This window comes from Eutrigla gurnardus (genome assembly GCF_963514095.1).
Source record: "Eutrigla gurnardus genome assembly, chromosome: 3".
Taxonomy (NCBI): Eukaryota; Metazoa; Chordata; class Actinopteri; order Perciformes; family Triglidae; genus Eutrigla; species Eutrigla gurnardus.
This window is the reverse complement of record NC_139917.1, coordinates 22,662,838-22,675,838: the sequence shown is the minus strand read 5'-3', so window position 1 is coordinate 22,675,838 and position 13,001 is coordinate 22,662,838. Positions and strand designations below refer to the sequence as shown.

Here is a 13,001-nt window from a genome sequence, read left to right as displayed (position 1 = left end):
GCGACCTAAGCTACCAATCTTGTGTAAGAGGTGTGAGCTTTGATGTACACATAAATAGTGAATGACTTCTGCAGCTCAGTGGGAGAGGCGTCTTGACTTCTCTCTCCGGAATGTAAATTTCATTATTTTTCCAAATGATATCATTACTTCAAAATTGTTAAATGTCTTTTATTTGTGAGTGCTTAAGCCTCACTGGGTTAAATGTTTAAAAAGACACACTGCTATCACAGTATTGTTCATATCCACAGAGATGGAAAGTAGTGATTTCTACCGATGACAATGGACAGATTCTTAAAATGACCTGCTTGCATTTGGGGGAGAACTAACGACTCATAACGACTACAAACTCTTGCACCCACACAAGCAAAGCACTGAACAAAAGTTCCTTTCAACTTTGGTAAAGCTCAATTCATTATTTTATTTTTTTAACCAAACAAGGAAGCTATGTCTCCCTCATGTTGAATCATAATTTTTCCCTCCTTTGAATATAATGACTGCATATTTAAATTGTATGATTTACAACAGAGATCTTTTTATATTCACATGCTGAGGAGGAAAGGGCATGAGGGATCAGAGAGTTCAAGGCGTGCAGAAGAAAGGGGAAAAGCTAGAGGACGGAGCCCTCCTGTACGACTTTGTGTGCATCTGAATGGACTTGTCCCCGTGTTCGTACCTTGACTCTGTCCTGGGCGGCATCCCTCTGGTCTCGTCGGCTGTTGGCCTGCCTCTCTTTCTCCTCCAGGTCAGCTCGCAGGGCGCCACAGCGGGAAGTTAATCCCTCTTTCTCCTCCTCTAGAGCCTGCACCACCCGCCGCTCCTCCTCCTCTTTCCTCCTACACTCTGTCTTCATTTCCTGAATAAGGGTGTGTGTGTGTGTGTGTGTGTGTGTGAGGAGGAGAGTGGGGGGTCATGAGGGCCAAATAAACAACGGTGACGGAACAAGAGAAAGAGGAAAAACTAGCGGTTCAAACTGAGAAAATGAAAAAGAGGAAGACGGAGAAGAACAAAAAGAGAAGCAACCCATGGGGTTGAGGCTGAAATGAATATGTAAACAGTGGACCGGCATTACTGCGGGAGCCCCCTGCATGGGCCGCTGATTGGCCAAGGTCACCTGTGCTGTATGACTGGACCCACGCGGCCAGATGTTGGCTGGTGTGGGCCGAGCCTTGCCGCAAGTGCTGGGCTCACGCAGGTACAGGGGGCAGTGTGTCGGCTTTAATGACAGGCTCCTAATGAGAATGGTGCTTGCTGCAAGACCCATTAGACTCAACCCAGGTCTCCTTTGATGCTGTCCCCCACAATTTCTCGCCATGAGACCTCACCAAGACTGTGTAAAGACCATTCCTTTATCAATTAATCATAGCCAGGTCCCAAGTAAGCATAATTAGGGAGAAGCCACACCATCACATGCACACTTTTCACTTTCCCCTACTGAACCAGTCATTAAGTATTTATCTGCAAGTTAACAGCCTGCTTTCCTTTCTTCACACACACACACACATATGCGCGCGAGCACACACACTTTCCAGTTGTTAAGTATTCTCTGTTGTCAGTACCAAGAAAAAAAAGCTAAAAAGCAAGAAAGGGTGAGATAAAGCCAGGGTGAAAAGCGAGAAGAGATGACACAAAGACATAGAGATTGTGTTCAGGAGGGCTGAGCAATCCTCTTCTCTCAATCCTCTAAATGATTCAAACGCCTGTGGCTGTCGCCACGGGGGACTTGTCGTGTTCAGTGCCACACAGAAAAGACACTTTTTTTTTTTCAACTCTGAGGCCCAGACTGCCACAGAAAATGTCTTCCACCGACCTTAAGTTCCTGACTGTTATTGACCAGTTGTTCACGCAGAGCTGTCAGCTCCTTCTTCATTAAGGCACTCTCTTCTTCCACAGGCATCCTCCTCTGTCCCGAGTTGTTAATCTCCTGCTGCTGCCCTGTCACTTTCTGTGGCAGACAATGAGACGGAAAAAAGGAAAGAGAGCAGCACAGAGAAAGAGCAAGAAAAAGCATACCAAAGGTTACATAATAGATAAGTCTTTGAAAACTATCAGACTATCTGACCAGGAATGAATAACATTAAACCAATATGTTTAAATTCCCTGAGCATCCTCCAACCTGATTTTCCAAAACATATATCTGTAAATATTAGATAGATAACATGACATTTCTTAACCTTGTGTGTTGCAACAGAAATAGGGTGCAACTAACAATTATTTTGTATGATTGATTATTAACCGTCAGATCTATTCAGATCCATCAGAAAACAATCAAAAATGGCCATTGCAATATCCTAGAGCTAAAAGGTGATTATTACATTTTGGTTTCACCAACATTCCCCAACCCAAAGATATTTAGTTGACAATATTGTTCAAATTCTCACATTTGAGGACCAGCAGCACCAAGTATTTGGCATTTTTGTTTGAAAAAATTACTAAAAACGACAATAAATAATTCATATATCAGTTCATCCACGGCTCTATACAGAAAGCTGGCCCACACTATTAAGATGCAACTATAGCGAGTGAGAAAATATAAATAAATAAATCTCCATGATGAACAATTTAATGATTCGCAAAGTTCATCAAAGGAGGTCTGAGTGATTTTAATGACCACCCACTTTTGATGCTGGTATATGTTCATGTCATGTTTTTTTTTTTTTTGCCAGCCTTTGTGGCATTAGGAGGAGGAGGCTGGCCTCTTAACGCCGCATCAGCTGGAGTTTGGCATTGGCTGGTAATCCACAGCCTTCTGTGGGTACACCCTCCTCTCAAATAACACTGTGCTCTGGGATGCAATTAATTGCCATGTTGAGGGAAATCGCTCAGATATATCCAGATAGCGGATTTAGCGTTCCTCGCCACTCCTAGCTTGCCTTGCTAAGAACAGAGGGGCTTTAATAGAGATTTATACTGGAGAGCAGAAAATAAATTCAAACGTTGATAATGAGGTAGGCGAGAACAATTTGAACCCCAGTAGTGCTCAATTGATAGAGGAGGGAAAAAAAGGGGGGTTCCGCCAAGTTAAGAGGTCTAGGACAGAAAGATTAGCATTTGAAAGTTCCCAGTGCAATTCAAAAATGAAAGCTAATTATGTTACAAAAATGGAAAGGACTAGCGAGGGAAAGTATAGAGAGAAAGAGGTGGAAGATAAAAAGAAGACGGGAGAGGAAAAAAAAACATCATCAAAGTTGGAGAGTGGAGATATTAAGAGGAGTGTAAGATCCTGTGTGGACTCAGTGGACCATCACATCTCCAAAAAAAAAAAAGAAAGAGGAAAAACCAATTAATCACTTTTTGAGTGTGTATGGCTCAAGACTGTGGATGAGATGATGAGAGTCAGAGGGCCGAATGACACAGCACAGAGCTCAGTGCTCTTAATGAGATTCTCAAATAGCCTGCGAGCTTCATTACCAACCGTTTAAAGAGGAGAACGAGACACTTTCCGAACGCATAGTGAAAACACAAGCATGAAGACGGAAGAATAAACTGACAGCATTTCATTGGCTTTTTCTGTGAAAGCCACTTTGGAATTCATCAGATCAGCGGATTACATGCAGATGACTTCAACACATGATTTAAAAAACTAGTTTGGATTATGAGTAATGAATGAATGAATGGCTCAGTTAGCACGTCTTCCAGTGCAGACAGTTGGTTGAGAAATGAGACACGCTGGAGAAAATGGTGAAGACGTCAGAAACAGATGAAGAATGTGTGGCTACTTATGTAATTAGCTCTGGTAATTAGCTCCAGCCATCAGTCTAAGCTGCTAATAACGGTTACATTATCGCAGATCAACACCGTTTTCGGTTCACCAAAGTCTTGTTAAAATCAAGCAGACTGATACGTAGTAACGGTTTGCATTTTTGGATGTAAAAAAGGAAAGCAATGTATTTCAAAAGTGGCATTCACAATACAACAATATATATACCAGGCCTAAATAAACTATAATAAATATAATATGGAAATTATTATTAAATATTGAGATTCTGCAATATTCATCACACTTGATCTTATGTTCTTATCTTAAATATAATTATGTACAGTGAGTTTGTTCTCTCATACCTTACAGTGGCCTATTCTCTTGACTTTTGTAGCATTGTCAATGCTGTCCTACCTAGAGGCAATACAAATTAAGTTTGAGAGATTTTCTTGCCAGTTGGCTGTCATGGGTACGAATGCGTCAGCCATCATTTTTTACGTAGATTGTCATCATCCATTAGAAGGTTTTACTATTTTTTTTTCCATCATTCATCACACTTTACTCAGCTTCAACTCATTTGCTCTTGACTGTCTTCATACATGTTTTTTTCTGTGGGGTTTTATTCTCTCTGTCCTTATTGTGTGAACTGTACCACTGAAGGCACGCCACTATAGGAAACATTTGAGAAAAAAGTGCACTACGACTGATTGCACTTTTTTGCCAGCATTAAACTAAAGACCCAAATAATATACATAAAGATTGGCAGAGTCACATATCTTATCTCCTCTGAGTGAATACTATAGCTACTGTATCGACTGGATCACAGTTAAGATGGCTTAGGAGGGTAATGTAAGAAGAAAAAAAAGCACTGGCAAGGTGATGACTCCATCACAGCCAGTCTCATTAGGAATGAACCCGATTCTGAATGAGGGACGCTAATGAAGGAGACTGACAGATGCTTCGGTGAAGGGATGATGATTTGGAGTATATTACATTAGTGATGTCATTATCGTCAGCCATCATACCATCAAGAAATATTACTCAAGGGGTGGTACAAGGGAAAGCACATAAAAGTAAAGGAAGACTTGAAGGTGTTCACATTTAAGCAGGCTGAGAATGAAAAGTTAACTAATAGACAGAGAAAAAGCAAAGGGGAACCATGCAAGGTGGAAACATTCTACCTAAATAAAATCACTTCAGGGAAAGATGCAAACCAAGAAAAGATAGAAAAGAAATGCTTGTAATTAAAATGTCAGAGAGGAAATCTTATGACTAGATGTTCACTAGTTTGGTCTGGAGATGTAGCTAAGAGAATGTGTCTGAGCTCTAACAGCATTCGTTGAACACAGAAATGTGCACAAATGACCAGTGTTCTGCACCTGTTCCAGCTCCTGTATCTTGTAGTCTTTGGACTGGAGGATCTCCAACACTTTCCTGTCCTTGATCTCAGCTTTGTGCTTCTCACTAGGAGAAAGAGAAAAGAAAAATAACACATAGAAGCATGTCCATAGTCATCTGGCCTCAAGACTTGAGGCTATACCCTGTAATGCCTACAAAAAGTACCCATATCCCCCCTGAAAAATGATTTGCCGATGTTTCATAACTTTGAATGACAGTGGGTGCACAGTAGAAATTGCATAAATCGGTCTGATCTGTCATAGAGGATACATAACAGTACTCCATAGTGTGGGCTAGATAATACCTTCCCACTTTGAGTGTAACTCCTGGACTTTCTACTCTTCTACTAAAATATAAATTTGGATTCTTTGGACACCTGCTGTGCTTGACAAATAAATAAGATCCCTTTGCATATAAGCAATTAGAGTTCCTTCTTTTTTTTCATATAATGTTTATGAAAACCACTCTTTAAGAAAAGTATTATCAATATGAATAAAAGGGTAATAAAAGGTGAGCTACTGCACGATCTGCTGCTGCATCAAACTCTGAACCTTTCTCTCGAGGCCACTAGCACCTCTTTTATCCTAATGAACTTTTTGGGGAGACAAAAACAAGGTATCAATAGGGGACCTGTTTGTTTCAACTGCTTTAGGCCACCAGGGGCGACCCGCTCCCTCTCCTCATCACTCACTTCCTTCTACACCTCCCATCTGCGAGACCTTCTCTCTCGTCTCTTTGCCTCTTCTGATCAGAGCCTCTCCCCCGGTAGACGCTGAAATAAGTATCCGTTGTCTCTGGAGGAGATGGAACGCAGGCCGGCCTGGCTCACTTCTCCTTGTATATTGGGCTGTGTTCACCATGTCCTGAGCAACCAACCAATCACTCTACAAGCTCCACACAGGAAGGGGAGGGGAGGCTGAGTGGCGGTTCCCAGCGGGCACCAGCGCTTGACTGGAGTCGACACAATTACCATGTCAATATCCTCTTGCGTATCAGGTGATACAATGCACATACACTCTCTGGGTGCATGTTCCCCCACGTGTCTCAGTCGACCAACACACTTTGATGGGTTTCCTATGGGGCTATGAAGGAACTGAAGAGGGTGTGGAGAAGGAACGAGAGAGGAGGATCCTGAGGAAGACTGCTACACTGTTTTACCCCTATTAAGGGTCTACCAACAACTGACAGACATCAAATGTATGTGATATGAACACATGATGGAGAACATATCATTCTACGGTATCCTCAAAAGAAAGAAAAAGGCTGTAAAAACTAGTCCAAGTATCGAGTAAACCTTTCCATTCTTGCACATGTATAAAAGGGAAAACAACTGGTGTTCAAACTGCAGTGATACCAGCAGCAAAGATCATAGAAAGTCACTTTTTCCCCCCCTAATAAGGACGAATATCCGACTGTGAAAAGGCCTGAGCCTCTGTTCTTTTCTAAAAGTTCCCATGCCACTGTGTTTAGTGCAGCTTAGCCACCCTGCAAAAGAGGTCATATTCAATCTCACAATTTATCCAATAAAGACAAGTATTTGGCAGGAGTGTTTCAACTGTCCAGAATGGGTGCGGCGGAGGAGTGTTTTCATTAAACGGGTTTCCATGGTTGAACTGCTAGACTGGGGATAAGAAGGCTTAAATCAGCATCTGCACCAGATTCCGTCGTAACCCCAGTAGAATGGCCAAGGTGCCTTAAACACCCCTTGAACGACTTTCACACATATTTTTCCTTCACTTGTGAGATAAAGGAATTTTCAGCTGTTGAGCCTCTCAGGTAGCAATTTGAAAGATGAATCTACTCACCGCTCAACCACCAAACTGACAGCCTGGGTCAAGTCTGGATTTGCCACTTGCAGGCGTTTCCATAGGGACCACACAAACTCCTTGTCTGCCTGTGAAAATAAAGGATTCAGTGAGTCAACAGCTGCTGTTTTTAATTGAGATAAATAGCTTTCGATACATTTGTCTCAAAAAATGCAATGAGGCCAGCAGGCACATCTCTGCTTGACTCAAGTGAAAAACAAAAAAAATAAATAAATAGGATGCTCAATGACATTAGCATACGACAGAAGGCGTAGTCAATCAATAATTTAAATATCTCGACCAAAATTGTTTTTGATCTGGCCTGCCCTCTCTAATCACGAGTCTCTCTTAGCAGGAATTTTCATGGCTGAGATGTGACCTTCGACTCAAAGGGAGCCAGCATTGACACTTGTCATTATGCACTATTTATGACTGGGGAGAGCCGGGATCCAAATCAAAACACAGCAGTCGAGCTTGCATTTTCTTTATTAATCAATTGCACTCCGGATATGTTTTCCACCAGAGCTCCAAAGTAACTAGCCCCAAAGAAACTCAAAACTGATGACAGGGAGAGACATCTTCAAGTAGAAAAACCCAGCCAGCCCCTGACACATTTCCAATTCAAATTGTCTCTGTGTTTTTTTCAAACATTTTTAAGCTACATTACATTTAATGAGGGACATCTAAAAACTACATTTTCTGACATTAAAAGACAGAATTATACCAAATCGACTTAATATAAAATTATCTGATAAATTATGTTCACATCATCATAAGATAAAAGTCATCCCTCCCACTGGAATCTACTGGTCTCCAATTAGTACATGAATTTTAACCCCCTTTTCAAAAGTGTCTAATCAATTATTTACTAAAATGGCAGAAGCAGACCTTGATAAGACCATGAGCTGAACACATAAGTGGAAGGACTTTAGATCTCTGTCTCTCTATGCATCTATGTGTAAGTGTATGTGCATGTGTATACAGAGTGAGAGCGGGGTGAAGGAGGACAGAGATCTCATCAAATCAGCCCTGCAATGCAGCTAACGATAAAATTAAGCAGTGTGTGGCTGACATGAAATAGGTGGTCTCCCCTGCCTGGCCTTTGGCTGCCATTAGCCGTTCCATGGACAAGTGTTCAGCCAGGACCCTCATCAAGATCTCTCCTTTGCCATATGTGTTCTTAAAGATGCACTGAATGTGTGTTTGATGTTGGCTGAATTATTCATTTTGAACCTAGACACCGAAACACCATGGGCTAAACATACCAAAGAAAGCATCTGGAATTCAGCCACATGTTAATAAAATTAGCATGGTCTAGTAGGAACATTTGCTGGCCGACAGATGAAACTCTTTGTAGTTAATGGCTGTCCTGAAGTACATCTTGCCAGAGACTTAAGACATCAGTGGTATTCAAATGCCACTATTTAAATTGTACACTGCGCAACTAAAGGTCCCTATTAGATAGACAGAATCACTGATGTTCTACTTTAGACGAGACCACCAAGGATGGCTTCAATGTTCAATGTAAGGCAGCGCGAGCTGTCTGAAGTGAACATCGTATGACTGGTAAACTAGCAGTACAACAATGTAGTGCTTTGCAACTGAAAGAAACACTTTAACCCAGATGTTACCGTATAAAGGTGACAAAAATGTTTGATGGACAAAAGTATAAATGCTTTAAATAAGTAAGTGACGCATAGCAGTTGGGCATTTTTGTGGTTTGTTAGGTGAACAAACACCACAGCAATTCGACCTTAGAAAACATTTGGAAAACACATATGGTCTCCCCACATATAGTGTCATGAATATACAAATGCAAAAAAGGGTTCAAACGTTTTTTTGTTTATTGAATTACAAAGCTGCATGCATTCATTTGCACTACGATACAAGTTCGTAAGGATGTCTTGTGCCAGAAGATACAAAGATGTAAATTTCTTTTTCAAAAGTAAACTCTAAGAAGTAACTTCAAAAGTCAAACTTTACAGGGGATAAATAGAGCAACACTTGTTGTTATAGCCAAACAACACTGCATGTGTCGGGTGGTATCTACAGTCTAATAAAAACTGGGATGTAACACATCATCTGGTGAACCCCACAACTGTCTGTTTGTCTACCTGTAAAGCAAGGTACTGTGAATATGCAAAGTAAGAAGCTGGTGGGTTAACTTCACTCATGTTATTAGGCACCACCTAGTGGTGAGTATGCGAGGACACCCTCCCCCAATCAAAGGAAAGGTTCTCAAATCTGCTCATGAGACACTTCTGTGTCTTTAGGTTTGTATTTATTTCAATATATAGAGAAAAGTGGGGGGAGGGGATTTATTCAATTGTCAGTTGTGGTCAGATGATTTACTGATTTTGCAGATTATAAAAAAACCAAGTCAGTGACAACTTCATTCAAATGGGCTTTTTGCAATAAAGTAAAATCAACAAATCTTTAAATAACAACTAATTCCCAGATAACAGATATGCTCTTCCATAACTGTCAGATGCTAATCATCAAACTCAAAACTATCACCATGAGTTCATGCCTTATTAGTTCAAATGAGGTGAGGCAACACAGAAATGGGTGATCAATATACATTCCAGCAAGCATTATCATCTCCACAGAAATAGTTCATAGTTTAACGATGTTACACACACACAGACACACACACACACACACACACACACACACACACACACACACACACACACACACACACACACATAACAATGTAGCACATTATGAATGTATCTGATTTAGATATGTATCAATTCAAAATAAAAAATGAGAAGACATTTAATAAAGTAGAAATTACTCTTGGTGAAACAGCAAAACAGCTGGTGCTAGTGTACTGACACTAGCACTGTGTTTGTGGTAGTGAGTGGACACTCACTACTACACATGAAGAATCCTTTTTCCCTTCTGGTGCTGACTCAGTGGCCCCACGATTGCCAACCTTATTGAACTGTCATCAGTTCACTCAATAAGTGTCCCTATTCTGTAGCAATCCCACTGAACAAGTGTGCATGTGTGTGTGTGTGCTCAGCCCTTTTAACACACGTTCACACGTACCTGGCATTGCATTAACTCATCTGATAAACTCTCCACTTGCTCCTCCAGAACCAGGATGCGACTGTCGTCTTTCAGGGACATTTTGAGGCTTAAAAAGGAAGCAAATAATATAACGTCGGTCACTTTGAAGCAGATGGACAAATAGCACATTATCGCATGTAAACACGTTCGTTCACTTGTATGACAACAAACCTCACGGAGGCTCTTTACGAAAAGTTAACGTTACAGAGTTTATTTCTTACCCGTTTCGATAACTTCCTTACCACGCAGATATCAACAGACGCGTCCCAGCCCTTCGCTAAAACGACATAGTGCTAGTGTAGCTATCTAAGCTAACGTCAAACAGTCATATTGGTCGTTTCTTGACTGCTGATGACAGACTTCCGCGTTAAGTCAGCACAACGTCAAAGAAGGCACAGACGGCGGAGTTCGTGCCTTCTTTGAAAGCACGATTTGTAAGCTCTTTCTACAAAAAAATCCAAACAAACTTCCTCAGTGAGTCACACTGTTGTCAATAACTACTGAAAACGCTTTCCTGCTTTCAAACAAGCCCGCTGTTTTCCGGTTTGTGTCCCCCTGTGTCGTCATCGTAATCACGTCATTTTACGACGGTTACAGTTGACGTACGGCAGAGTGATACAAATCCGAATGCTGTGGTTTCCAAAGGGTCCGAGTACCTTGTTTTAAATGGTCCTTTACCTAATTAGGTTTGTATAGGCTCATTAAAGAAAAGAGTGACACTTCAGTTCAAACTTTTCACATTTTTCTTTTTTTTAATAATGAGGACACTAGAGTCAAACGTATGCCTATTAAATGTGGACACACCTAACCTAATCTCACCGTTAATATGATATTTGATTATTGTCTGTGAGTTTAAAGACTCTAATTAGTAGTTTATCAAAACAGGAATATATATATATATATATATACTGTATATATATATATATATATATATATATATATATATATATATATATATGAAAGTCATTCTATGGTTGATTCACAGTTTTATTTCAGTTCTCCGAATCATACTGATTTATTGTTTTTATTGTGACATTTTATCTTAGTTGGTTATTGTATTCAATGTTAGTTGTTTTTGAAGGCACAAACACATTTCACAGCACGTTGTACTGTGCATGATTGTGTATGTGACAAATAAAACTGAATTGATTTAATCTTTATAGGATCCAAAGAACATAAAATTGCCCTGGTGGTGACTTCTTCCGTCCGCCCATGCCTCCCACTGAGTTTTCATCAGAAGCACATTTTAGCTGACCAAGATCAACTCTGAGCAACGATTCAGATCAAAACCACACCAACATGGGTGAAATCTATTGGCTGTAAATTATTCAAATAGCATAGGATATGCTACAATTTGTGCAATGATTCATTTGTTTTCTTTCCCCACTTAATAACTTTTAGGCCTTTTGACATGTCACCATCAGAAAAGACCATGATGGTTGAATTACATGTAGCTGCTGTGGTTTCAGGGTCCGGGCATCGAGTGGTTTGACTCACTGTTACACTGTCATGGCGTACTGACGGAGCAAACCATCATTAACGTTATTTTAAAGACCTGTGCATTTTCTCAATAAATCAAAATGCTTTCTATGAAAAAGTCCAATGGACATTAAGACCTCTCCCATAAGGATACATAACATTTAACAAAAGAATACAAGTAATACAAAATACTAATAATTAGTATTATTATAGATAATAATCATAATGGTAATTATTATGAATATGTACAAACATTTAAACAGCAATACTGTGATGTGATGTTATGGTTTATTGCTTTTCATAAAAATGTGACTTCAATTAAAAACAAGTTGCACTTGAATCTTTAAGTGTAATGATGTGTTATAACATAAAAATATTTAAATCATATAAAATATGAAATTGCAGGACTTTAAGATATTAAAGGGGCTGTATGTGTGTAAGGTTGAACATTAAAATCGTCAAGAAAATGACAGTAGTGTTAAAGAAATGGCAACATATAGGGAGATGTGCTGCATAGCACACACACACACACACGCACACACACACACACACACACACACACACGTGAACGCGTTATATTGACTGAGGGGTCCCCTGTGTCTGTGAGTGCTGTTTTACAAGCCTATAAATCCCTGCTGTTATATCAAAGCTCAACAGTCACACAAATGACAGCGGAGAGAAGTGACATTGAGATACGACATTGATCTTTTAAATGGCAGTTTACATTTAAAATGTTCTTCTTTTAATAGACACACTTTTACCTCACCCCTGTTGATATTTGCCTTGGTCTTAATATGTTTTTAATGCTCTGCTGTAAGGTCAAATACATTATGCGCAGTCCACAATTTGGTGCCTCTGAATCATCAGTGGGATCTCTGTGAACTGGATGCAGGCGAGGGAAAATGAACACAACCACGTGGTTGACATCTGTTTTCCTGGTGAGACAAGACAACTCCATATTGTGTGGCTAATGTGCTTAAGTGTCCAGCCAGATTTGGAGCGCAGGGTGAGAGAGGAAAATGAAGAAATATGAGGACTGGCACTCCTCTTCAGTCAGACAAATGTTGGTTCATCTGCTCCCTGCTTCACACGCACACATACACACACAGAGAGAGAGAGAGAGAGTAAAGATGCAATTGACTTAGCATGATTAGGCTGTTCCTTGACCCACGAACACTGCTTCTCATTAAGATCCTCATTTGCGGAACAATTTTAGAGGCAGTAGACTGGTACATAATGCGCAACATCTGCCTGCCCCCTGTTTCTTGTTCAGATGCACAAACTGACACATGGTGTATCTCTCTCTCTCTCTCTCTCTCTCTCTCTCTCTCTCTCTCTGTCCTGATGATCATCTTACATCTGCAACAGGGTTTTGAGGCAGATCCCGACAGTTGCACCTTCGTCTTCAGGGTCAAAAGTCATTCACAAATTCTCATAAAAGAAACTTTGAAACAGATTAAATTAAGAGGCGTACCGTGTGGCAGAATAGGATAGAAAGCCAAATTACACAACTCTCTCTCTCTCTCTCTCTGAGGAAGCTGGTA

The 13,001-nt window shown here is 40.4% G+C and overlaps 1 protein-coding gene across 1 annotated transcript in view; it reads right to left on the bottom strand.

The window, feature by feature from the left end:
* Positions 1-10,463, bottom strand: part of cntln (centlein, centrosomal protein) — a 78,565-nt gene extending 68,102 nt beyond the window's left edge. The window contains exons 1-6 of the mRNA XM_084006451.1: positions 10,200-10,463; positions 9,958-10,045; positions 6,901-6,989; positions 5,077-5,161; positions 1,808-1,942; positions 674-853 (exon numbers count right to left, since the gene is read on the bottom strand). Of these exons, the coding sequence (XP_083862577.1) occupies positions 674-853; positions 1,808-1,942; positions 5,077-5,161; positions 6,901-6,989; positions 9,958-10,038 (570 nt within the window). The 5' untranslated portion in view covers positions 10,039-10,045; positions 10,200-10,463. The remainder of the gene's footprint in view (positions 1-673; positions 854-1,807; positions 1,943-5,076; positions 5,162-6,900; positions 6,990-9,957; positions 10,046-10,199) is intronic.
* Positions 10,464-13,001: the final 2,538 nt, after the last annotated feature.